The sequence below is a fragment of the Erinaceus europaeus genome, chromosome 1 (assembly GCF_950295315.1).
Source record: "Erinaceus europaeus chromosome 1, mEriEur2.1, whole genome shotgun sequence".
Taxonomy (NCBI): Eukaryota; Metazoa; Chordata; class Mammalia; order Eulipotyphla; family Erinaceidae; genus Erinaceus; species Erinaceus europaeus.
This window is the reverse complement of record NC_080162.1, coordinates 127,077,745-127,104,086: the sequence shown is the minus strand read 5'-3', so window position 1 is coordinate 127,104,086 and position 26,342 is coordinate 127,077,745. Positions and strand designations below refer to the sequence as shown.

The 26,342-nt window shown below is 38.2% G+C and overlaps 1 protein-coding gene across 1 annotated transcript in view; it reads right to left on the bottom strand.

Annotated features, from left to right (window-relative positions):
- Positions 1-548: 548 nt before the first annotated feature.
- RAD21 (RAD21 cohesin complex component) overlaps positions 549-26,342 on the bottom strand; it is a 31,998-nt gene continuing 6,204 nt past the window's right edge. Inside the window, exons 2-14 of the mRNA XM_007516654.3 lie at positions 22,429-22,603; positions 18,017-18,146; positions 16,205-16,304; positions 15,675-15,781; positions 14,714-14,920; positions 14,136-14,261; positions 13,451-13,573; positions 11,252-11,475; positions 8,384-8,543; positions 7,801-7,949; positions 4,365-4,514; positions 3,219-3,302; positions 549-2,277 (exon numbers count right to left, since the gene is read on the bottom strand). Of these exons, the coding sequence (XP_007516716.1) occupies positions 2,086-2,277; positions 3,219-3,302; positions 4,365-4,514; positions 7,801-7,949; positions 8,384-8,543; positions 11,252-11,475; positions 13,451-13,573; positions 14,136-14,261; positions 14,714-14,920; positions 15,675-15,781; positions 16,205-16,304; positions 18,017-18,146; positions 22,429-22,572 (1,896 nt within the window). The 5' untranslated portion in view covers positions 22,573-22,603 and the 3' untranslated portion in view covers positions 549-2,085. The remainder of the gene's footprint in view (positions 2,278-3,218; positions 3,303-4,364; positions 4,515-7,800; positions 7,950-8,383; positions 8,544-11,251; positions 11,476-13,450; positions 13,574-14,135; positions 14,262-14,713; positions 14,921-15,674; positions 15,782-16,204; positions 16,305-18,016; positions 18,147-22,428; positions 22,604-26,342) is intronic.

Here is a 26,342-nt window from a genome sequence, read left to right as displayed (position 1 = left end):
GGGCTCTTGTAGTAAGGGCAACACAATAAAAAAACAGGCCTCATTTTTATTTTTACTTTTTTTTGGTTAACATAAGGAGAGACTATAGCACTGCCCTACTATATGTAAGTTCTACCAAGTAGGAGTGCTACAGACTAGAACCTAGGGCTTTCAGCAAAAGGCACTTGCTTTGTGTACTATCTCCAGACCCCTTATTCATACAATATGTTCTAATTCAGTTATTTAACATATGGCTCACAAACCAAGAGGTGAGCAACAAAAACTCTCTGAGAATCTTCAGTTTTTGTCAAAGACCTCTTAAAATCCCATCAATTGGCAGACCAGGTAGTACAGTCAGGCCCTGAAGCTACATTTCTACCATCTCATGTGTCAGAATGATGCTGACATTTGTGCTTTCTCCTCATGTTACCTTAGTAAAATCTTAAAAAATGTATTATTCGTATGAATATTTTTCTAGGTAAGGAATACAAAAAGGCAAGGCATAATAAACTTTCCATCAGTGTTTACTTGGGGAATAAGACCAACTGAATAACCAATAACCCAAAATATACAGCTTATAACACAACTTTTATTAGAAAAGTTATACATAACATAGCATCAACTATATCTTCAAGAACAATATTAAACCCGATAAGCAACAAAAACCAGACTAACAAAATGTGTAACAAGAATCTAATGACTTCTATAATTAAACATTCAATTATCTACAATGTCTTTTTACAAAGGGAGAAAAATCCATGGTTTACAGGCACGTAAGATTGGAAATAAAGCTGCAGTAGCATTTTTACAATTACTATTCTCAAGAAACAGAATCATCAAAACAGTAATTACGAGTTCAAAAATTTAAAACACTTCACATAATTTAAAACTACTGGGTATACACAGAAGTCTGAGTTTCGAAAAGTTATTTATTTTTTTCTTCATAAAAATGCCCACACTTGAGCTAGACTTCAAATGTAATTTTGCCCTAAAAAGTTAAGCCATGTTTTGATAATCATATAGTCACATAATTTCTGGTGCTATCTTGTCTGTTAATAATAAAAGACCTGGATGTGCTTTTCTTAAATTACAGGAAACTGGAAATGATTTCTGTTGCAGAGCTATGAAAATAAAGTTTCTAACACAGGGGAGTGTGCATGTGCGGAATTGGAAGAAGAGGTCAGTACTAAGAACTTACAATAAATATCAGAGAAGCCATTATAGTTTTTACAGCTTTGTCTGCTTAGAAGTCAACCAGGTTTATAGCTTTCCATCAGTCTGTCCTTCTAGATGATATGGCAAATTTTATTTTCATGATCTGAGTACTCAAATAAAACTAAACATTAAAAATAAGCTCATGGAAAGTTGCTTTTTATAGATAACTCTACTATGAAAAGTATTTCTGCTCAGTTTAGAGCCTCACTAAAACTATTTTTTTTTTTTTTGGAACATAAGGTTCATTATAAAGTTTCAAATGGAATGATTTACAAAACAGAAATCAAGCCTTTTGTAGTTAAAAGTATGAGTTAGAGCTCAATTTCACAAAGTCCCTTGGTCATCATGGATTATACTTTAAAATGTCTCTCAAGACCTCTGATATTTTGGGCATCACCCCTAAGCACAATGTGACCAAGAAAACTGCTGATGATTCATGGGAAAGACACTTTCTCTCAAAGACTCACACCATAATTCTTAATAAAACTGTTCTTTTCTTTTCCAATGCAGTAATGGAGAACTAAGATAAAAGTCCCGACTTTCATTGATAATGTATTACACGCACCAATATTGCACACATCTGTTCTGAACTGTTAAAAATAATATTCTGGATCTTTGGGGTGTTGTTTTTCTCCATCACAATCACAACACACATACAGCACACACGTGCACACACGCGCACACACACACACACGCACGCGCGCGCGCGCACACACACACGCAGTTTCCTTTAAAGACGAAATGAATAAAATGCTGGAAAAAGCAAACAAAAAGGCAGAGACTGTACAGACAAAATTTAAAATTTCCTCAAAGGGTTTTGTGTGCCCTACACATGGGGGCCAATTTGTACATACTAGTGAAATGGACACTAGCTATAATGCTTCTAGCTGCTCAAATAATATGGAACCTTGGTCCAGGGGTGGCAATGATGTCACTGTAGGGTTCTTCCTGTGTCAGCTCAATAGCTTGCTGCTTTTTAAGAACCAAGAAGCTGTAGAACTTTGCTGCAGCTTGCTTTCTGTTTGTGTTTCGACATAACTCAAGCAAACTGATAGATTCTGCGCCAGTTTTAGCAAGAGCTCGCTGAAATAGACAAATATATAAAATAATTGAATGAAACTATTTTACATAAAATATTAATTCTAAAAGGATACCAATTTTGGACAATGAGAAAGTAGATCATTTATCATGCTGGGGTTTTGGGAGTGAACTGTTTCTTTTTTTTTAATTTAACCATTAAAGAGCAATTATTCACATAAACCAAGAAGGCATATCTAAAATTAAAAGAGTTCGAGAAAAGAGCAAATGGTTACAGTTACATTTAAAAGGAATAACTTCTGTAAACATCTAGTATGATACAGTAGAAAATCTAGCACGTAAAGCTTTTCAAATCTTAAAACATTTTAACAACAAAATTAACTCTTTGCATCTACTCTTGCAAACTTCAGAGCAATCTGACAGGTATTTCAAATACAAGATAACTCATATGACTGATGCGACACATCGAATCTGCCTTAACACTCCCCCCCCCGCCAACACACACAGAAGTTTCATAAATTACCACCACAGTTCTGCTTTGCAGGTAAATCATGGGAGAATGTTCCCCTGGAAAATTTGTGGTCTTATTCTTGATTCAACAATTTTTTGGTTATGGCATGTGACTTTTTTTTCAGGAGAATGAAAAGTCGCCTTTTGTGTGTGTTACATCATTTATTTAAGAGAGAACCAGAGGGGGTAGGGGAGATAGCATAATGCTTATGTAAACAGACTCTCATGCCTGAGGCTCTGAAGTCCCAGGTTCAATTCCCTGCACTACTATAAGCCAGAGCTAAGCAGTGCTCTGGAGAGGAGAGAGAGGTAGAAAGAGGCAGAGAGAGAGAGAGAGAGAGAGAGACAGACAGACACACACACACCATTCTAGGAGCACCATTCTAGAACACTGAACTTGGGATCTCATGCTTTAAAATTATACCCTCCAAGGTCACCTAACGAGGTCTTTTTTCTTTAAGACTGAACCAGCATACCTGAAGACCATGAAGCATTTGCTGAGTCCTCTTGTTCCATCTCCTTTCTTCTTGATCCTGATCACCCCCTGAAGCATCTTCTTCCTGAATAAAAAAAGAGCCCCCACACAGAAATGTGATAAAACGGTTTAAATTCATTGTGGCACCAGGCTGTAATTATACTTTTTTTTTTTTTTAAAGATTACTTTCTGGCAGACTCCTATGAAGTAGTACTAGAGAGCCCACAGAACTGCGAAGATAAACAAGTAGTACTGTTCTATTGACACTTTAATTCATAATGTATTTTACTTGAGTCATCCAGCTTTCAGACACCTAGTAAGAGCCTAAATCTAAGACCCTAGTAAATAGGCTGTAATAGCTGCTGGGCCAAACTTTGGTTTCAAAACAATATAGTATCCTTATTAGCAATAAAGCAAAAATAACAATGTTACTGAAAATGTATACAGTCCATAACTTCCAGTATTAGAAATTTAAGTTTCTATGCTACCTAGGAAACATACTGTCTTAAAACACACACACACACACACACACACACGACAGAGGTCCATTCATAAACTACTACTGAAAAAAAAAAGTATGCTTTCACTGTTATTTTAGTTGAGCCACAGCTCCCTTCCAGTTAAAGTCTAAAGATATAAAAAACTGATAATCTGATTTCCAAACCAAAGAAGTCACCAGAAGCTGATATTAAGAGCAGTAAGAAATGACCCTTAGACTGCCTAAAGGAGGCCACAGAGAGAATGCAACTGAGTAACAGATGGCAAAAGTCCTTCCCTTTCTTGTAGAGACAGAGAATCAAGAGGGAAGGGAAAAGATAAGAGGGAGAAAGATATACACAGAGAACACCGCTTTATAGCTAGTGAAGCTTTCCCTTTGCCAGTGGGGGCTGGAGACTTGAACCCCAGTCCTTACGCAGGAAACAACTGTGCTCAACTGAGTGTGCCACCACCTGGCTCCAAAAGCTCGATCTCTTAATGCTGCCACACACAAACATTACCATCATGGTTTAATTCTGCTTATATCTGAACATGATGATCAACACCAACTGATCAAGTTTGAATATGAAAAATGAAAGGACTGGTTGAGGCCTATGTGCATCTCGAATAGGAACTTATTCCTCAAATCCCTCTCCATAGTTTTCCTTACCTCTTCCTCTTCTTCCTCTTCTTTCTCCTTCTCCTTATCCTTCTCCTTTTCTGGTAAAAGTTCTAACTCTGGAATTAATTGGCAGATATTTGGAGGTTCTTCTGGGGGCAGCTCAACAGGAGGTATTTCCATCTGCTCTGGTTGCTGGGGCTTTAAAATAATAAACCAATTTAAGTGCACATTCTAAGAGTAGCCTTTTCTAGTACCCCCTTCCACTGCTCTTGGGCTGACTTTTTCATTCTTGTTTTATAAAGTTTTTTTGTAAATTAATTTATTTATTCCCTTTTGTTGCCCTTGTTGCTTTATTGTAATTATTATTGTTGCCTGTCTTTGTCGTTGGATAGGACAGAGAAATGGAGAGAGGAGGGGAAGACAGAGAGGAGGAGAGAAAGACAGACACCTGCAGACCTACTTCACCACTTGTGAAGTGCCTCCTTTGCATGTGGGAAGCTGGGGGCTTGAACTGGGATCCTTCTGCCAGTCCTTGCGCTTTGTGCCATGTGCACTTAAGCCGCTGCGCTACTGCCTGATTCCCTCTTTTTTGTATTTCACACACAATGGAAGACAAGCGAACTATCACAGCACAGCCCATCTTAGTGGAGATTCTCTTGGTAGCATCCCTGATACAGTGCTGGAGGAGGGGGATTTGCACCTAGGTCCCTGTCCACGATGAGATGTGCATTCTAACAGGTGAGTCATCTCATGGATTTGAAGTACAGAATATAGCACCTTAAGTTTACCAAATAGGAAGAAAACACCGAGGTAGTATCTCTAGTGCCTTCCAATAAAAAATAAACAAACACTGCAAAACTACATTACAACTTGAATAAGTAATCAGTGTACTGTATAGCAATAGAGAAAAGCCTATAAACAGATTAATCTGATAATGCCAGCAATACTGCATAAAACTGCAGACACTTAACAAAAAAGGGGTATTAGAACAGTTTAAGTGATTAACTTGTGGCTCTAAAAGACTGTTACAAGTGCTGGATTCATCCTGTAGGTACCAAGCCACAGTGATAGCCCTTGTGGCAATAAAACAAAAAATAAATAAATGAAAAGAACTCTCTTTTTTAACTGAACTCAGGACCTCATAATTGAGAATCCAATGCTTTATCCACTGCGCCACTTCCCAGACCACAGAAATAAGCTTTAAAAATATTATTTAGGGGGTTGGGTGGTAGCATAGTGGGTGTAGCATGTGGCGTGAAGCACAAGGACCTAAGTAAGGATCCCAGTTAGAGGCCCTGGCTTCCGACCTGTAGGGAGGTTGCTTCACAAGCAGTGAAGAAGGAGGTCTGCAGGTGTCTATCTTTCTCTCCCCGTTTTCCCCTCCTCTCTCGACTTCTCTGTCTTATTCAACAGCAGCAGCAATAACAACAAGGACAGAAGCAATAACAGCAGCAACAAAATGGAAAAAAATGACTGCCAGGAGCAGTGGATTTGTAATGCGGGCACTGAGCCCCAACGATAACCCTGAAGGCAAATAAATAAACAAAAATTTATTTATTATTAAATAGAGACAAAGAAATTGAGAAGAGAGGGTATTTATTATTTATTCTTAAATAGAGACAAAGAAATTGAAAAGAGGGTAGAAACAGAGACAGACAGAGACACCTGCAGCCCTGAACCCAGGTGCTTGACATTGTAATGTGTGCATTTAACCAGGTGCTGCCTGACCCCAGAAATGAGCTCCTTTACCACAGAGGGCACAGAAAAGTATTTAAAATCGGTACATGCAAAAAAAAAAAAATCGGTACGTGCCTCTTGATAGAGGCTAAACATAAAATTTCAGAGAAACCAAAAAGATCCTCTTTGATTTATTTGTTCTATAGACTTAAGGTTGAGAAACTCGAAACCAGACCTTATTTTTCTCTTTCTACCTTAAGTCAACTGATTGGTGGCGAATACTACCTTACAAATTTTGATCCTTAGGAAAATGTAAAAAAAAAAAAAAAAAAAAAAAAAAAGACACAACCACAAAACCTTCGATATTGGCCTCATGACTATTACTGGCCAAGAATTTACAAATGCTGACAAGTCTCTGCAGAAAAGGGAATATGTGTACAGTAGTAATGGAACAACCAACTACTATGAATCCCACTTCTGAGCACTTAATTGAAGAAAATAGAATGACAGACACTTGCAGTACTGCTTGTAAAGTGTCCCTGCTGCAGGTGGGGAGAAGGAAGGGCTCAAACCCGGGTGGGTCCTTGTGCATAGTTATAGTTCTATGTGCACTTAGCCGGGTGCCTGGCCCCGTAAATCACTATTTCCAATAGCCAAACAACCTAAATATCCACCAGGTGACAGCCTGTCACTATGTGGTCCAGCATGTACAACAATCTACTAATCTTTTTTAACTTAAAAAAAAAAATTGGGGGCTGGAAGGTGGAGCACAGACTATGCACAAGGACCTAGAGTTCAAGTCCCTGCTTCCCAGCTGCAGCAGAGGGGACACTTTATGAGCAGCGAAGCCAGTCTGTGGGTGTCTATCTGTCTCTCTTCCTCTCCTCTCAATTTCTCCTTGCCCTATCAAATAAAATACAGGAGAAAAAAAAAAAAAACCCAAAACAAACAAACTAACAAAAAACCCAACAAAAACCAAAGCCAGAACATGAGTAGCAGCTTTGTAGCAGGCACCGAGCTCCATAACCCTGGTGAACAAAAATCAAACACAAACACACACACACAAACCCAGAGCATCACATGCTGAGAGCTGAACTTAGAAAGTCCAATGCTCTATCCACAGCGCCACCTTCTAGACCAACCTACTAGAAATTTTCTATTAATTTAGCAGGAAGCTAGCTAGTTTCATTTTACTCTCAACACATTTAAAAAAGCTGACAGCTTCCATATGCTGCTCTTCTCACTTTATCACTAATTATCAGACTCACCCACTGACTATTGCTTAAAATAAAAACAAACCAAAACCAATTGCACAGTTAAGAATTTAACATTAGCCAAAGAAGTTTATTTTAGGTGAGTCTGAATCAAGGCTATCTGGGAAGTGTCACAAAGGCCAGTAACTAAATACCCTCTCTCACACTGAACACTCTGCATTTCTATCAATTGCCCTTTCTGGACCCATTCCTTGCCACTTGCTAGTTAACCAAGACACTTCAAAGGAGCTCCTTAGACATTATTTGCTAATAGTAGGAATCTAAAATGATGGCTGATTACTCCCAAACATCTGAAAAAAAAATTTTTTTTTGGTATTACTTTTTGGATACAGACAGCCAGAAACTGAGAGGGAAGGGGGTGACAGAGAGAGAGAGACACCTGAAGACCTGCTTTCCCACTTGCAAAGTTTTCCCCCCGCAGGTGGGGACCAGGGCTTGAACCTGGGTCTTTGTGCCTTGTAACATGCGCTCAAGCAGGCACACTACCAACCGACCCCCTCCCAAACACCTTGAAGGAGAGATGTACTACTTACAGGGATTACAGGCTCTGGATCAACTTGTCCTACTTTTCTCTTTACTCCCTGAGGTGGTGGTGGGGGCATAGCTGACTCATCCAAGTTTGTCCTGCTAGCCTCCATCACTGATTCTTGGAGGCGGCTCGGCTCTTCCAAAATGGGCTCATCTGCAGGATGACATATGAAGAGGAGGCCAAGGTCATATCATCTTCACAGATAGTTCAGAACACTCACTTGTAATAAATATATGCCTAGGAGCCTTTTAATACCGTTTAATAAGTTAAGATAGGTATTTTCTCTAAGAGAGAAGATCAAATAAAATTTTAGTTCTACAAAGACTATTTGATTTATAATATACTTAGAAAGAGTGAGGTAGAGTCATAAAGACTCAACTCAAGTTGAACACCAAATAATCCCTTCCTTAGCTTTCCCCTAACTGATCATAAATCTTCAAAGCCTTCATAAAAACAAGTTTTAAAAGCAGTCACAATACAGTAAGGAATGTCTTTTCCTTAGTGTATGTCTTTGGCCTTACAACTGTACATTTCAAGCCAAACAAATCACTTAAACTACAGCAGGGAACTACTTCAACAGAACTGACCGATAACATCACGTTGCTGATGTTGCTGTTGCTGTTCCTCTCTGGGAACCTCTGGATTTTCAAATTCTTTGAGGAACTCATCCAAATTATCAGCCTCTCCTCCTTTCCTCCTTTTTCGAAGGTCTTCAGGAACTAGTGGTGTAAGACAGCGTGTAAAGAGCTATATAAAAAAAATTTTTTTTTAGAAAGTTATAAAACTCTATTAACTGAAAACCCACAATCGACACTTACATTTTCCATAGGAATGTTTTAGTACCATTATATATCACTGTAATCAAGGTATATATGATTATTATTTCTACCCAATATTTGATCATATTTTACTTTATCCCTTCTTCTTTTTTTGGTCTTCTATTGTCAACGGGGCTTCATTGCTCCAGGCCAAGCTTTTTAGGTAGGAGGACAGAGAAAAGACACCACAGCACCAAAGCTTCCTTCAGTGCAGTGGGGCCTCAGGTCCGAGTAAGGCTGTGCCCATGACCAAGCCAACTCTCTTGATTGCCCACTTCATTCCATCTTAAAATGACTTCAAGAACAAGTTCTCAAGTGCTAACAGCAATTTGAGAGTTTAAAATAAAGCTTACGATTCACTGTCTTGTAATTTGAGGTGACACTAAAATTTCTATCTTCCTGCAACTTACGTCCATATATACTCAATTACATAGTTAGCTTATAAACACATTCAATTATTTAATGGCTGCATTACATTTCACTGAGTGGGAATGTTCACCAGAACCACTTTTTGGTACTTTTAGTCTCTTTCAAACTAAGCAACAAAATATCTTCTCAGAAGTAGCTCTTTCCTTGTTTTTTGAATTATATTCCTAGGAAAAGTCCTATAAAGTACACTAAGTAAAATAATGTATTTTAATGTGCATTTTATTTTTAATGATAGAGATAGAAGGGGGCAGGGGAGAGACAGGACAGAGGAAAGACTAAGAGAGCAGCCCCCTACCCCTAGCACTGCTCAGCTGATGGTGGTTCTGGAGACTGAACCTGGGATCTCTAAGTATCAGGCATGAAAGAGTTTTACATAACCATTATGCTAGCTCCCCAGCCCAAAAATGTATGTATTTTAAGTGACTTGCTTCTGCTTTATTAAGCTTCTAATAAGTAAAAAGCTTTGAGTGCTTTGGAGACAGTACACTGCTATACAAAAAGTTGTGAGCAGTGCAGTAGCAGTGGTTGTAATAATAGAAAACTTTGAAACACTTTAGTAAAATTGGTTTTTTTTTTTTAAAGTTTATTTTCCCTTTTGTTGCCCTTGTTTTACTGTTGTTATAGTTACTGTTGTTGTCATTGATATAGTCGTTATCTAGGACAGAGAGAAATGGAGAGAGGAGGGGAAGACAAAGAGGAGAAAAGATAAAAGACACCTGCAGACCTGCTTCACCGTCTGTGAAATGACTCCCCTGCAGGTGGGGAGCTGGGGGCTTGAACCGGGATCCTTATGCTGGTCCTTGCGCTTCGCACCGTGTGCTTAACCCACTGCGCTACCTACCGCCTGACTCCCAAATTGGTTGTTTCTAAGCATATTTCAACATTAGAAAAGCAAGAGCCTGCTTTATTTATCCAATATACCAAATCTTGTTTTGGAATGATGTGGAGCCTCAAAAAGTAGAAATGGACCAGTCATTGAGGAAAGGAAAATAAACAAACAAGCAAAAAACAAACAAACAAACAAAAACTTTGGAGTCGGGCGGTAGCATAGTGGGTTAAGCACACATGGTGCAAAGCACAAGGACTGGCGTTAAGGATCCTGGTTTGAGCCCCTGGCTCCCCACCTGCAGGGGAGTCACTTCACAGGTGGTGAAGCAGGTCTGCAGGTGTCTATCTTTCTCTCCCCCTCTCTATCTTCCCCTCCTCTCTCCATTTCTCTCTGTCCTATGCAACAATGAAGACATCAATAACAACAACAACAACTACAACAATAGAGAATAAATATTAAAAAAAAAAAGGGTCAGAATTCTATATTGTAAGAAAGAGGGCCACCTCATACCCTACCAAGAAAAAACATTATCTAGAGATTTTAAGAACAGCAGGACTGACAAAATAGCTCACTTGGATAGTGTGTGGCTCTGCTGTGTGTGACCCATTGAGCTTGGGATACAATACACCGAAGGAAGCTTCAGTGCTGTGGTCTCTTTCTCTTCAGAGATGAGATGGTGATGGGGAATATGGGAGGGGAGGGGAGGGGAAGAGAAGAAAAAAGGAGAAAACATATAATAAACACTTAAGACAATACAACTAATCCTTTACCATAGGAAGCTGAGGAAAGAGAACTATTTCTTGTTAAAAGCATCAAAGATGGGGGCTGGGTGGTGGCACACCTGGTTGAGCACACACACTGCAGTGTGCAAGGACCCAGGCTCAAGCCCCTGGTCCCCACCTGCAGAGGGAAAGCTTCACAAGTGGTGACAGTGCTGCAGGTATCTGTCTCTCTCCCTATCATCCCTTTCCCTCTTAATTTCTGGCTGTCTCTATCTAGTAAATAAATAAAGATAACACAAAAACTTAAAATGCAGACTTTAACATAATTTTTCAGGATCAGGTTCTGTGGGGGGTCAGGTGGTGAAGCACCTGGTTGAGTGCACGTGCAAGGACCCAGGACCCTGGTTTAAGACCTTAGTCTCCGCCCGCAGAAGGAAAGGTTTGCGAGTGGCAAAGGAGTGTTGCATCTCTCTCTCTCTCTCTCTCTCACCCTCCTCTCTCCATTTCTGACTGTCTTTATCCAGTAAATAAAGGGATCTCTCTTTCCCAAACTGTGAGTTGAAAAATTAAAAAAAATTTTTTTAAAGTTGCAGATCAGGTTCTGTGTAGTTAAGTATGATTAATGAAAAAGAGATTAAGTTTCACAAACTGTATTACCTTCAGTAGTCTATTATTCCACAAAGGTTGAGCAGGTAAAGAGAAGAGTTTTTCCACTCCCCCTGTTTCTTTCCACATCATCAATTTTTTGGTGGGTGGTGCCAGATCCAAAGTAGTAACAATATCAGAATAATCACTAAGTTGTGCTCTGATTGTCTTGCTGTCCAGTTCTTTGACACTGTCAACAATCAGCTTTCTCTTTCTCTTGGCTTTTGTTTCTTTGACTGGAATGATAAAGTAAGGTCATTTTCCCAAGAGGCAACGTAGTCTTTAGACTTGGATTCACTATATTTTCTACTTTTCCACACACTTGGTAGAAAAGTAAAGCTGAATTTGTTTTCATTTCTCCAAGTACCACTCAGGACAGAGGTGGCATATTAACAGATAATAAAAATGTACAGAATGATAGAACTGAGTACGTTTAATGTTAGAACACAATGAGCAAGATAATGTCAAGATACACTTCTTGCCATGCATTGCAACAGCTTTATATTATAAATATAAAGGAATATATTTTTATTTATAAAATATAGAGAAATTATCACACTTGATTCAGAATTCAGTTTGAGTACCCAGGCTCTGCCACTTCTGAGCAACTATAAAGGTTAACTTTGTCTTGTTTACTTCTTCAGTTTCTCATCCGAAATACGGTTAATAACAAGAGTTGTAAATATTCTCAGTATACTCTGCTGTAGACAGAATATCCCATAAATGATAGCAATTACTTTTTTTTTTTGAAAAATTAAATTCAGAGATAATAGTTGTAAAAGCAACTCACTGAAGTGAAACAAACCCAAATTCAGATATTACACCTACAATTCCATCCTAGATACCTGATTTTATCTTATCAGTAAGGTATATATCTATATTTCCCATAAGTTTTTACCTAAATTAATACCCATGTGGCTCAAAATTCAATACTCAAAAAAGAGATTATAGTGTGAAAACCACTATCCAACCATCTTCCAGCTACAAAATTCTCTTTCCTGAATGTTAAAAAGTTCAAATCCCTTATTTTTAAAAAAACAAACCAAAGTGCTGCTCAGTTCTGGCTTAGGTGGGGGATTGACCAGGGTTTGTGGAGGTCAAACCATGAAAAGTCTTTTTGCTTATTCATTACGCATTTCCCTGCCTGGGTACAAATTCTTGACCAGCATCAAAGTCTGTCTCAGGATCCTATCTAAACCACTGCACAACAGTCTGCTTGCCTCGTTCTCAGTTCTCTGGATATTTGTTACTAACACCATGCTCCTTTTATTTAGCTGCTGGGTTTTTATCCTGCTAGTTCCCGATCTGGGTACACAGCAAGCAATCCCTATAAACCAAGCCAAGAAACCATACAGTTTGATCAGCTCATACACAGAAAAAAAAGTTAATCTCATTCTACCAATTATACTGTATTTGAGGTTATACGCCCTATATACCTACATACCATAAAAAATTGTTCAAGTTTTTATATCCAAATTCATCTTAGTTATCTGTTACTCAGAAGCAGCTACAATCGATTAAAACATTTTGTTTTATGGGATGATCTCACTCTCAGGCCGAAGTTGAAAAACAAGATTAGAAAAGAAAACACAGGTAGAACCTGAAATGCAATTGGCGTATTGCACCAAAGTAAAAGACTCTGGGGTGGGTGGGTGGGTGGGTTGGTAGAATACAGGTCCATGAAGGATGATGAATGACATAGTGGGGGTTGTACTGTTAAATGGGAATCTGGGGAATGTTATGCATGTACAAACTATTGTATTTACTGTTGAATGTAAAACATTAATTCTCCAATAAAGAAATTATAAAAAAAAAAAACATTTTGTTTCTCAGTACACAGTAACAATGTGATTTTAGAGTTGCTTGATATTTAAAGTACATTTTCTTCTCAGGTTGCAGTCCCAATTATACAGAATTTACAACTTTGGAAAATAAACTTGTAATTTACTATAAATGCACTGTATTTTCTAACTGTTACACATGTAAGCTTATTAGCATTTTGGGAACACTATCAAAGTATGTCCCATACTTCTCCACTTCACAAACACTTTTACTGTAGAATATTATAACTGACATAAAGATTCTAAGACAGATGACTTTGACCAAGGAGAAAGAACTTAGTTATCTAGAATAAGAGCATCAGATTTGTGGACAAGAACCAAAATTAGGATCTTATGTTTTACATTTTACAGTTTAAGTTTGTTAGCATACCTGTGATATCAATAGGCTCCAAAGCAAAGGCTTCTTCCTCATTTGGGACAAGTGTGGTTTGATCAGTCATGGTTGGCATTGGTTCAACAGGATCCACTGAATCAGGACTATCAGGTCCACCCACTACAAAGACAGAAATTTGATCACAAAAGGCTTAAGATTTTTATATACACACCCTTGTGGGGGCCCTGCTAACCCCTCTGAGAAACTGAAGGGAATCCCACTGTACTAAGAAATGGACCAACATGTTTTCTATCTGTGTACAGCCCACACCCATTTTCTTGGGGGGGGGGGGAAGAGGGACTTAATGATTTATTTTTTAATGATTTATATAGTTCGCTAAAAGCTAAGGCTTTTAATTTGTGGTATTCTATCTTTTTTTTTTTAACCAGAGCACTGCTCAAATCTGGCTTATGGCTTATGGGAGTGAACCTGGGACTTTGGAGCTATGTTAAGTATCCTTAAAATGAAAAACTGAGAAACGTTATGCATGTACAAACTATTGTATTTACTATCAACTGTAAAACATTAATCCAATAAAGAAATTAAAAATAAATCTTAAATTTTTTAATAGCCCATACCTTGGGCCCCTTTACCCTATAGGTGTTTACTGGATAAAATGCCATCTCTTGGCCCCATACTAAATACTTTTTGGATACCATATAGTTAGTTATAAAATGCTTACTTGAGACATTATCATCCTCATCCATATCATCATGTGCAGGTTGTTCTGGCAACATGACGCCCGTCTCAGACAAGTTAGGGGGATCATCAAAAATACCACCATCGTTATTACTAATAAGCTTATCATCTGAAATAGGAAATGCAATTGTTAAAAAGAGCTGCTAAAACTAACAGTCAATTTCTGGAAAAATGAAATTATGTTAAAATAGGCTAAATCTGTTTTAAATCTGTATTATCTCAAGGCAGTGTACAGAAATGTAGTAGTATGTGAAAAAACTTCCCAGTTTTAATTTAGCAATATCAATGACAAAATGTAAAACATCTATTTACTTCACATAGGTAATGAAAACTAAGAACAGTTCAACCAAAAATAAGAATAGTTCTAAGAATTGGTGAAATTTTAAATTGAGACAAACACTTTACATAAAGTCAAGTAATGTTACACGTAGGCTACAGTTTCAAAGAAAACTATTACAGAACTAAATGGTCACAGCTCACCCAGTTATACAGATTATGGTTCTTAAGAACCACAATTACTGTTTTAAACATAACTAGTTAGAATAACCATGTGTCACCTACCTAGTATACCACCATCATTTCCTTCTCCAAAATTATCATCTTTATATTGATCTTCATATTCTAAATGGTTAATTTTCTCATTCAAATTGCTGGTGCTCTGTTCAGGTTCTAACAGAAGGTTAGACGCACTAGTGCTTACTAACATGTCATCGTCCTCAAAGGCGCTGCCTTCTCTCATTATTTCACGATCATCCATTCCAAAGTCACCTGAACAAATTTCAGTCATTAGTTCAGACACAAAATAAACCAATGATTTTTTTTTTTTCAAAAAATAATAATGGTCTCAGTTGCACACCAAAGTGTTATTTATCCTTGAAAGCCAAAACACCCAGCTTAAATTTTAAATCTATAGTATCTGTACTTTACAAACCAATTTCTGGGGCAAGCCTAGCAAATTCCAACATTAGACCCAACTTTAGGCTATTCTAAATATGCTGGCTAAATATAAGTGTGCATGTTAGACTTCATTAATACGTACAGACACCTTCAAGAATATGGGGCTGGCAAGAGAGTTCATGTGTATAAGTGTTCCTGCTTTGCCCTGCATACAACCCGATTTGAGACTGGGCTTCTATTTAGCAGACCAGGGGGTGGGTGGTTGGGTGGGAGTTTCAGCTCTGTAATATTTTCCCCTTTGTCTATGCTCTCTTGGAAAGTCAGTTTGAAGCAGTGAATCCCCAGCAAGGAAAACTAGATAAATAAAAACAGGACTCCAGCTTGCTATCAATTTTGAAGATACTATTTTAAAAAAGGCCAGGAGTTGAGGGGGCCAGGCAGTGGCTCACCTGGCAGAGCACACATATTATAGTGTGCAAGGACCCAGGCTTAAGTTCCTGGTCCCCATGTGTAGGGAGGAAGCTTCATAAGTGGTGAAAACAGAGTTTCCTTTTTCAAATTGCTAGTAGTACTGCAACACATTTTATCAATTACAGTAATGGTTAGTAACTTGTTTCTCTATTACCAAAATCATTTTCTTGTAGAATACTGATGTTCCCGACTTCTTCTCTCATGGTTATCTCTTCCACTCTACTCTGATTCAGGCTGAACTGCTGGGCCACATCAATGTCACTTTAAAGAATTTCAAATATATTTAATTTCAGTATATGGAAAAAAACTTAAGTCTCTGAGAACAATATCATCCATCAATTTTAAGAGCACAAACATTTCAAAACAAATTACTAGTTTTGTTCAACAAATGGCAAGGAAAAATAGAGAAGATGTTGAACATTTATAGATTTTTAGAAGACTTATGATCAGTATCAACCAATAAGAGATAAGTCCTCAACTCAAACTGGGGTCAAAAGAACAAAGGCTGATTTGTATTTCCACACTGATGCACTGTCTTAAATGAAAGGCTGATAAGCATTTTAGTTACATGTGTACTACTGTCAGAAAACTGCAAGGAAAACTAGATGTTTGGAGGCCAGTAACATATATAATTTTTTTTTTTTTTTGTGGACCAAGGCAGAAACAAAAAAAAAGGTAACATACTCTAAGTCAGGCAGCGGTTGATCAAAGTCATGGAATTCTTCTGGTAAAGTAATGGCATTATAAGCAGCTTCGCGGTTTTCCTCAGGCAAGTCAACAACACCTGCAAAAGAAATGGTAAGCTTGAAGCCCTGGCCACAACACGGATTAACCAAAAAGAGCAAAAGGAGAGAAAGCCAGTATAATCTCTTTAAAGTTAAATGTTAGTAAAATGGATAATACAGGCAAGTACCTTGAAGTTAAATATTTTTGTTATTCTGTAATCATAAGCCATAAAACTCAAAGTATAAATTATGTTGTAGTCTTTAAAACACATCTACAAGTATTAGTAAGTTTCTAAATAAACATGAAATTTGAGGAAGACATACTGAAAAGTTACTTGTAGAAGTGAGATCATATGATTCTTTTAATTTTTCGAAAATATTCATTGCCTAAAATACAGTATTATTAAAAGGCGCCGGGAAGTGGTGCACCTGGTTAAGCATACACACTATAGTGCACAGGGACCCAGGTTCAAGCCCCTGGTCCCCACCTGCAGAAGTAAAGTTTCATGAGTGGTGAAGTACAGCTGCAGGTGTCTCTCTGCCTCTCTTCTTCACTATCTCACCCCCGCCCCTGTCAAATTCTGTCTCTATCCAATAATAAATAAATAAAAGACAGTATTATTAAGATGAGTAGGTAGGTGAGCCTATTAGCAAGGAACTTTTATGACTGATATTATAAGTGCCATCCTTAGTACCATCTTAATCAGAGATGGGTAGCCTTTGGCCTTCTCTCCTTCATTTATTCTTTCTTGTCAAAGTAAATAAACATTATAGAAAATATGCTACACGATACAATGAGTAGACTCTTTAGAAAACAGTGAAGTCTGTAAAAATGCCTAATTGTTTTCCAAAAATTTTAGATCTCAAAAATTTAACTGTTCACACAGTAAAATAAATGTTAAGTATTCAAATACAAGCTCAGGGACAGAAAGTAGGTAGATAATGGTTATGCAAACAGCCTCTGATGCTTGAGGTTCCAAAGTCCCAGGTTCAATCCACCGTATTACCACAAGCCAGAGCTGAGTAGTGTTCTCGTGACAAACAAACAAAAACCATAACTGACCAACTCATAGCAAATAAGACAAAATATAAGCTCAGAAAATCACTGTATAAGGTATCTCATTTATACAAAGTAATAGTTTGAGTTTTATTTTACCGCTATTATTAAGGTTTATTTTCTTTATGATATGAAAGATAGTTTCACATAGAACAGAGAAACAGACAAGCCAGAGCAATGATCTAGTACATGCAGTAACAGGGATTGAGCCAGAAGCCTCAGGCAAGCAAACCTATGCTCTAACATTTGCACTATTTCCCTGGCTGCTGGAATCCAATTTTGAAGACAGTCAATACCTAAAGTAAAACAAAACACTATACAGGACATTTAATGAAAAAAGTCTGAGTAACTTAAAAGCTGTCTAAGAACATATTAAAATAATTCAGGGAAGAAATAAAATCCTAAGATCTCTTTACAGAGCCTTACCTTTGACAAATTTACAGAGACTTTCAACATTTCAATCTCTGATGACTTGTTCAAAGTAGCTGAAAACAGGGCTACAAGAATAAAAGCAATGCCTAAGGAAGAAGGGGTGATTTTTATAACTCCACGTATGTATTTTCCTTCCTTGAGCCATTACCTTTTTAGTCTTGCCTTATTTTTGAAGGCTTCCTTGTATTGCAATAAAAACAAGCATACTGATCTAGTATTATTTAGAAGGTTTTTTTTTTTTTAACCAAACATAAGAAGCCACAATATTTTTTAAAAAGTTACCTGGCCGAAAAGCCATCTTTATCTTAATGAACGCTTCATTACAGTCTGCAAGAAGATATTTGGCTTTTCTGTGATAGATTCGAACTACTCCCAGTAAGAGGTGTCCTGATGTTCGAAGTGCCATCTTTACCTGCAAATAAACATTAATATTAACCTAACGTATAGTCAGATTCCTAGTTTTAGAATCACATTTTTCTTACTACTGGGGGCCAGGTGGTACTATGCACAAGAAATAGGCTCAAGCCTAAACTCCCCACCTGCAACAGGGATGCTTTGTGAGTGAGTGGTCAAGCAGGTCTGCAGGTCTCTATCTTTCTCTCTACCCCCCCCCCCTTGAATGGAGAGGGAGAGAAAAAAAAAAAAAAAAGGCCACCAGGAGCAGTGGATTCACAGTATTAGCACTGAGCCCCAGCAATAATCCTGTAAGCAACAACAACAAACCCTTACTACCTACTGGCAGTGAGTGTTCAAGAATGAGCTCTGATGTGAAGGTAGCTATGAAACAGTAATTAAAGCATATCAGAGATTTTTGCTATTAACAATCTAAGGGGTCTGTGACACTTGGCTGCCAATCCAAAGTCACAGCTCTTTGTCTGAAATCCTATCTTGTTTGGGAAGTTAATGTCTCTAACCTCAAAAGTTAATTGTCTAATTTCTTTCTGTTAATGCCTATCCTTGAGTGGGCATGTAATCAAATTTATTAAGTTTGTTAGAGAATTTGAGAGATTTTCTCAGAAAAAGAAGGATCCCCTCCTTTCCTCTTTCCAGCTTTGTAAGCAGGGATAGAGCTACTTGCAGTAGCCATGAAGATAAGAGTGTTTCAGGAGGTGGTACAGTAAATAAAGTATTGGACTCTCAGGTATGAGGTCTTGAGTTCAATCCCTGGCAGCACATCTACCAAAGTGATGCTCTGGTTCTCTTTCTCTCTCTCCTCCTATCCAATAACTACAGAAAGGAAGAAAGAAAGATGGGGGAAAAACAAAGTATGAAATAAGAACCCAAGACATTAAGTATGGTTGCTTCTCTGGACCATTCCCAACCCAACAGCCAATATTCCTATTTTGAAAGCTCTAGATTAAACTGCCAAATTCCTTATTATCACTTAATGGTATCCATTTTTATTTTTATAAACCACAGCACTGACCAGCTTTGGTTTATGGTGGTGTGGGAGATTGAACCTAGACTTTGGAGTCTCTGGCAAGATTCTTTGCATAATCATTATGCTAACAACCCCTGCCCTGTACCCATTTTCTTCAAGCCAGAAAATACACTTCTTGCCTTTTTCCCCCCAAGATCAATGCTTCTGTATGATCTAGTATATAGAAAAGATGTAGTAGTAGAAAATAAAATAGTAATAATCAGCATTTCAAATTCCTCAGACTATACTAAAAAAAGTTGTACTATATTGAGACTGTACTTAGAAAAGACTTAGAAAGTCTTTTCATAGAATCACACTTCTTACTGGTTGTACTGGATAATAATAATAAAAAATTAAGACTAGCATTGCCTGGGTAGAGCACCATGCCCACATAACACGCCCGGAACACACCTGATGAAAAAAGTGGCAGGAAGAGGAAAATTTGGGCTTGTATCAGGCCCTGTTCCACAAAAACAAAATGCTAAAATGAGGGTCACCCCCTTAAGATAATGATAAAATAAATCGTGCCTAAAGAAACAATAAGCTACAGGTTCATAATACTTTACATGAAATCCCAGGGGCAAATTGCTTTGGAATTGTGAGGGTTTTTTTTTTTTTTAAATAAAAGTAATGCAAGTGCATATACATTAAGGCATTCCCAGCATTAGTCGTCTCATTACTATACACATTAGCTTTTCTTTCTTTTTCAACAATTTTAATTTCTAAAGACTCATGCCTGAGACTCTGAGGACCCAGGTTTATTTATTTTGGCTAGAAACAGAGAAATTGAGCCAAAAGAAGAGGGAGAGGCATTCCCCCTGCAGGTGGGGATTGGGGCTTGAAACATGGTTACTGTGTACTATAGTGTGTGCTCAACCAGGTGAGCCACTACCTGGCCCTCTCACATTAGCATTTTTATATTGGATTTATAAGAGCTTGTTTGGAGGTTCTAGCAGGGGAGTGCAGCTACTTGCGTCCTACTTGTTTCTCTTCAATTCCAGTCTAGATCCTGCATTTTTTAAACTTAAAATTTGTGAGGGAGTTGGGCGGTAGCGTAGTGGGTTAAGTGCATGTGGTGTGAAGCGCAAGGACCCATGGTATAAGGATACTGGTTCGAGCCCCCGGCTCCCCACCTGCAGGGGAGTAGCTTCACAAGCGGCAAAGCAGGTCTGCAGGTGTCTTTCTTTCTCTCCCCCTGTCTACCCCTCCTCTCTCCATTTCTCTCTGTCCTATCCAACAACATCAACAACAACTATAACTACAACAATAAAACAATAATGGCAACAAAAAGAAATAAATATTTTAAAAAATCTGTGAATACGTGACTAAGAAAACTAAGATTATAGTAATAAACAGTTTTTTCCTGAATGTAATCTTGTTATAAACAGGGATTTTGCAGACATGCATATTAACACAAGTCCTAGCATACCAAAAAAACCTAAATGTTTTCTCCTCTATGGTAGAGATATATTATAGGTCACTTATTTTCCTCTATAGTTTTCAAGATGGTATTACCCTAGATATTTTTTCTTTTTTTAGCAGAGCACTACCCAGCTCTGGCTTATGATGGTGCTGAGGACTGAACCTGGGACCTTTGGTGCCTTAAGCATGAAAGGCTTTTTTTGTATAACCATTATGCTGTCTCCCCAGCCCAATATTTTTTTTTTCTTTATGAAAGATTTCATTATTATTATTTTTAAAGATTTCTTTTTTAAAAAAGATATATCTCATTATTTATAAAAATATCCTAATTTACTTTTTGGATAGACATGGATAGAGAAACTGGAGGAGTGGCCGGGAGGGGGGAGGGGAGTACCTGCAGCACTACTTCACTTGTACAGCTCTTCCTCTCTGTAAGTGGGGGCAGGGGGCTTGAACCCCAAAATGAAATATTTTATTGATAAATAGCAGTAAATTGCACAGTTAGAATCCATTCCAATAGTTTATACTTAAACATGTACTTCCCCATAAGGCTTTTGTGAACAAGTCTATCACCTCCCATCTTTACACTATTGTAAAGTCCTCACTCCATCAATAATGAACTGCTCTTATTTACTATCAGTATGATTCATTATAGCAATATAAATGCACAAGATGATACAGTTAACTGTGATTTGGAACTTTTCCATTACTGGACAAATGATAGCTATACATACTTGCATAAAGACAAGGTCCAGAAAACAACCGTAAAAACATAAATGAGTGTTAAAATCTTTTTGTCTTCCATACATTTTTGAAGTTAACCTGCCTATTCTTCACTGAAATGGTAATGGTGTTTGTAGCTGTAATTGTGTTTCTGTGTTTTATTTTTATTTGCCCATCAGTGGGACCAGGTGGTGGCAAACCTGGTTAAGTGCACACATTATTTGTCCATCAAGGTTCTTTCAGGCATTTGGTGCCCGTACAGCTACTCTACTGCTCCTGGAAGCTGGTGGTTCCCCCTTCCTTTCTTCAGAGAAATAGGGATAAAGAGACAGCTGTAGCACTGCTCCACAGATTCTGAAGCTTCCCCCTCCCCCTGCACTAGCAGGTGGGGTTTGAACCTGATCTTCATGCATGGTAACATGGGTGTTCTACTGGGTATGCCACTGTCTGGCCTCCCTTCTGTACTTTTAAGGGCCTTTCTGGGCAATACAAAAGTTTCATAATGTTTAAATTACGCTATTTTTGAAAACCACTGCTGTAGAACACTTTCAGATGATACCAATAAAAATCTAAGAGCAGACAGTGAACCAAAGACAGAAGGTTTTTATTCTGGTTGGAGACAGTCACTCAGTATTTAGGAAATGAGCGCAGTAAAGACTTTAAGAGAAACATAGAGACACCAGGGCACGCTCAGCTCTGGCTTATAGTGGTGGTAGGGACTGTGCCTCAAACTTGAGAGCCTCAAGCATCAAAGTCTTTTGCATAACTATTATGCTGTCTCCCCCATCTACCGTCAGACTTTTTAAACAGAATGTCAAACTAGGTCCAAGCGATATGCACCTGGTTAAGCACATTACAATGCGCAAGGACCAGGTTCAAGCCCCTGGTCCCCGCCTGCTGGGGGGAAGCTTCACAAGTGGTGAAGCAGGGCTACAGGTGTCTCTCTCCTTCTCTATCTCCCCCTCCCCTCTCAATTAGTCTCTAACCAATAAATAAGTAAATATACTTTAAAATGTCTAACTGAAACTCTGGATAACCTATTTGCCACTAATACAGAGACTCTCCTAAAAAGTTGTTTAATATTCTACTCTGTGTCATTAAACAAAGAACATAAAATAAACGAACATACCTTTGGTGAGATGATACTCTCCACACTGCTCTCTAGGTTACACTCAAACACGTGGGCTTTGGTTAGCTTCTTATCCCAATGGGCCGCTAGCCATATTTTGGCCAGCGGCCCTCTTTTACTAAGGACAAAATGTGCGTAGAACATTGTTCTGGCTGACTATGAAACAGAAGAAAACCTAGGAGAAAAAAAAAAAAGGTAAAATGTAAACACACTTAGAGAACTTAACTATTATTTAAGGCATATAATAAATCGGAAATTACAACTTTCTTGTTCTTTTTCATGGGAGAACTTTGAGAGAACTGAGGTGGTCAACATTTAATTAACTGGTTTTAAGTCAGTGTATTCACTTGGTAATGAGAGATGGTGGAAGGGAGAGAGAGAGCAACTCTGGTACATGCAGCATGTGAGGCAAGACCTAGGAACTCATGCCCACAAGGCCCATGATCTTCCACTGCACTATCTCCCAGAAAAAACATTTCCTTAACTCTGAAGGTAAGAGAAATATTAAGAACTATGGAAAAAAGCAGCAAAGTAGTATATAATCACTTATTCCCCATTGTTATGCTCAAATATAAGTGCCAGTTATTTAAATATTAAAAGTGCCATCAGAAAACCGTGTAGATTTTACTAAGCATTAATTCCATTCCTATCTTGGTTAATGAAGGTAGACATTCATTTTCAGAACCCACCAAGACACCCAGATTCTTAGCTAAATGCTTTCCTTAACAGCTGCTAGGTGCCAAGCACTTCAACTCCATAAAAGGGTAGCTGACCCCAATTTACAGGTGGGTACTCAGAAAGGCTGAGGCTCAAGAAAAAGGTGTCCACACCTCCATTCTCAATTCAGACAGCCTGACAGTGGTGACAATATATACAAATTTTTATGAAAGTCCCAGTAGAAACCTGTTGTTCACATTTTCCAGTTATTAGCACACAGATATAAATAGGACAGCCTGAAAACTCCAGATTAGAGAGTACACACAGTATGTGAACTGGTAGTCTTCCCCATTCTCAAAGTTTACTGTATTTTTAAATACAGTAAATATTTTAAATATTTTAATACCACATGTCATTAAAATACTGAAATACTATGGGAGGAAAAAATAGGTAGACTGATTATTTTCCTTCTATTTCTTGGGTCCTAGATAATTTTACCCAGTCAGTTTTCCCCAATGATGACATCTTATAGTAAGTAGCAAAAAGGGCAGGTTGGTATATGTAGGTATCTAACTTTTTTTTTTTTTTTTTTTTTTTAGCCAGAGCACTGCTCAGCTCTGTTTGATGATGATGGTGATGGTGGGGAAGGGGAGGTTTTGAACCTGAAAGTTTGGAGCCTCAGGCAAGAGACTCTGCATAACCATCATGCCATCTACTCTCTGCCCTGTAGGTATATAATTCTATGTATTTTTATCACAAGTGTGGATTTATATAACCACAACAAGCCAATACAGTGGGCACAAAACTATCCCACCACTGTGAAGCTCTCCCAATTCACTAACCCTTTAGCATATCTATTCCTTACTTTCCACCAGATGCCGATGCAACTGAAACTTTATTCATTTTTGTCACTTTAAGAATATCATGTTGAATACAAGTCACACAGCATACATTTTTTTTTTTTGGATGACATTTTGAGACTCAGTTGTATTATGTTCCTTTTTATTGCTGCAAAGTATTCCCTGGAATGGGTATACCACCATTTATTCATTACTCTAACATGATGAATCTGTATTTAGATCTTAACAAGAATATAGCTATCAAAATCCCACTGACATTTTAATACATATTTTATGTATTTATTTAATGAGATACACACACGCACGCACACACCCCAGAGCATTACTCAGCTGTGGCTTATGGTGGTGCTGGGATTGAACCTGGGACCCAAGAGTCTTGGGCTTGAGTCTATATAGCCATTATACTTTCTCCCCAGCACCAGGTTAAGATTTTTCTAAAACTTATGTTGCTACTGAATTACTAGGTTATTTTGAAAATGAATACATTTGAGTAGCCTACTCAATCTGAATAGGATATAGCTACAATAGTCAACATCATGGGGGAAAAGAAATAAATACTCCTGCTTTAGACAACAGATAACCCAGAAACAGGGCTAGGAGACAGCATAATGATTATCCAAAAGACTTTCATGTCGGAGGCTCCAAAGTCCCCAGTTCAACTCCCAGTCCCACCATCAACAAAAGCTGAGACCAGTGCTCTGGCAGCTCTCTGTCTCGTTCATTAAAAAGAAATAAAATGTAAAAAAAAAAAAAAAAAGATAACCCAGAAACAGATGTAAAAGCAATTCTATGAGATGACATTATTTAAAAAAGATTTTATTTATGAGAAAGACAGGAGAAAGAACCAGACATCACTCTGGTACATGTGCTGCCAGAGATTGAACTCAGGACCTTATCCACTGAGCCACCTCTCAGACCACTGAGATGACATTCTTTTCATCAAAAGATACTAAAGTACTTGAGTGTTACTCACAGCAAAAACAAAGAAACCCCAGCCATAAAAAAAAAAAAACCCAAACACTGTACAATAACTAATTTCACTCTCTAGTCTCTAAAACATGGCCCATAAAAACAAACAAACAGGGGAGTTGGGCAGTACTGCAGCGGGTTAAGCGCACATGGTGCAAAGTGCAAGGACTGGAGTGGGGATCCCAGTTCGAGCCCACCTGCAGGGGAGTCCTTTCACAGGCGGTGAAGCAGGTCTGCAGGTGTCTATCTTTCTTTCCCCATCTTCCCCTCCTCTCTCCATTTCTGTCTGTCCTATCTAACAACAATGGCATTGACAACAACAGTAACTACAAAAACAATAAAAAGACAACAAGGGCAACAAAAGGGAAAATAAATTTTAAAAAAGTCTTAGAAAAAAAAAAAAACTGGCAGTCGGGCTGTAGCGCAGCGGGTTAAGCGCAGGTGGCGCAAAGCACAAGGACCGACCGGCATAAGGATCCCGGTTCGAACCCCGGCTCCCCACCTGCAGGGGAGTCGCTTCATAGGCGGTGAAGCAGGTCTGCAGGTGTCTATCTTTCTCTCCTCCTCTCTGTCTCCCCCTCCTCTCCCCATTTCTCTCTGTCCTATCCAACAACGACAACAACAATAATAACTACAACAATAAAACAACAAGGGCAACAAAAGGGAATAAATAAATAAAAATATTTAAAAAAAAAAAACCCAAAACTAGATTAACCGGTTGGCTTCATCAAATTAGGAGGCACTATAAGAGAGCCCACTGAGAGTGTGCAAAGACAGATACGGAATAGGAAAAATATTTGCAAATTAACTGATGAGGACTTACAGGTAGAATACATGAAGAACCCTCAAAACTCACGATACAAAATAAATAAACCCAATTAAAGAATGGGCAAGAATAAATAAAATTTCAAAGAGGCTATATAGACAAGATTTGCAACAACAATGAGAAAAAAGAAAAAGAATAAACAAAAAGATTCACACTATTACAAGCCATTAGGAAAACACAAATTACAACCTTATAGATACACAGCACAACCATAACAAGAATTAAATAATGCTACTAGGTTGTAGGAAAAAAATCTTAACTCATTTTTCCTATGCAAAAATGTGTCATGACAGAGTTTGGGTGGTGGTACACCGGGTTAAGTACACAGTACAAAGTGCAAGGACCTGCACAAGGGTCTGGGTTTGAGACCCCGGGCTCCCCATCTGTGGGAGATGGGGTGTCACTTGACAAACAGTGAAGCAGGTGTGCAGGTGTCTTTCTCTTTCCCCCTCTATCCTTCCCTCCTCTATTTAATAAAATGAAAAGAATGGCTGCCAAGAGCAGTGGATTCCTAGTGCAGGCACTGAGCCCAGTGATAACCCTGGAGGAAAACAAAACACCAGAAACAAAAACAAAAACAAAAATGCGTCATCATGACTTTC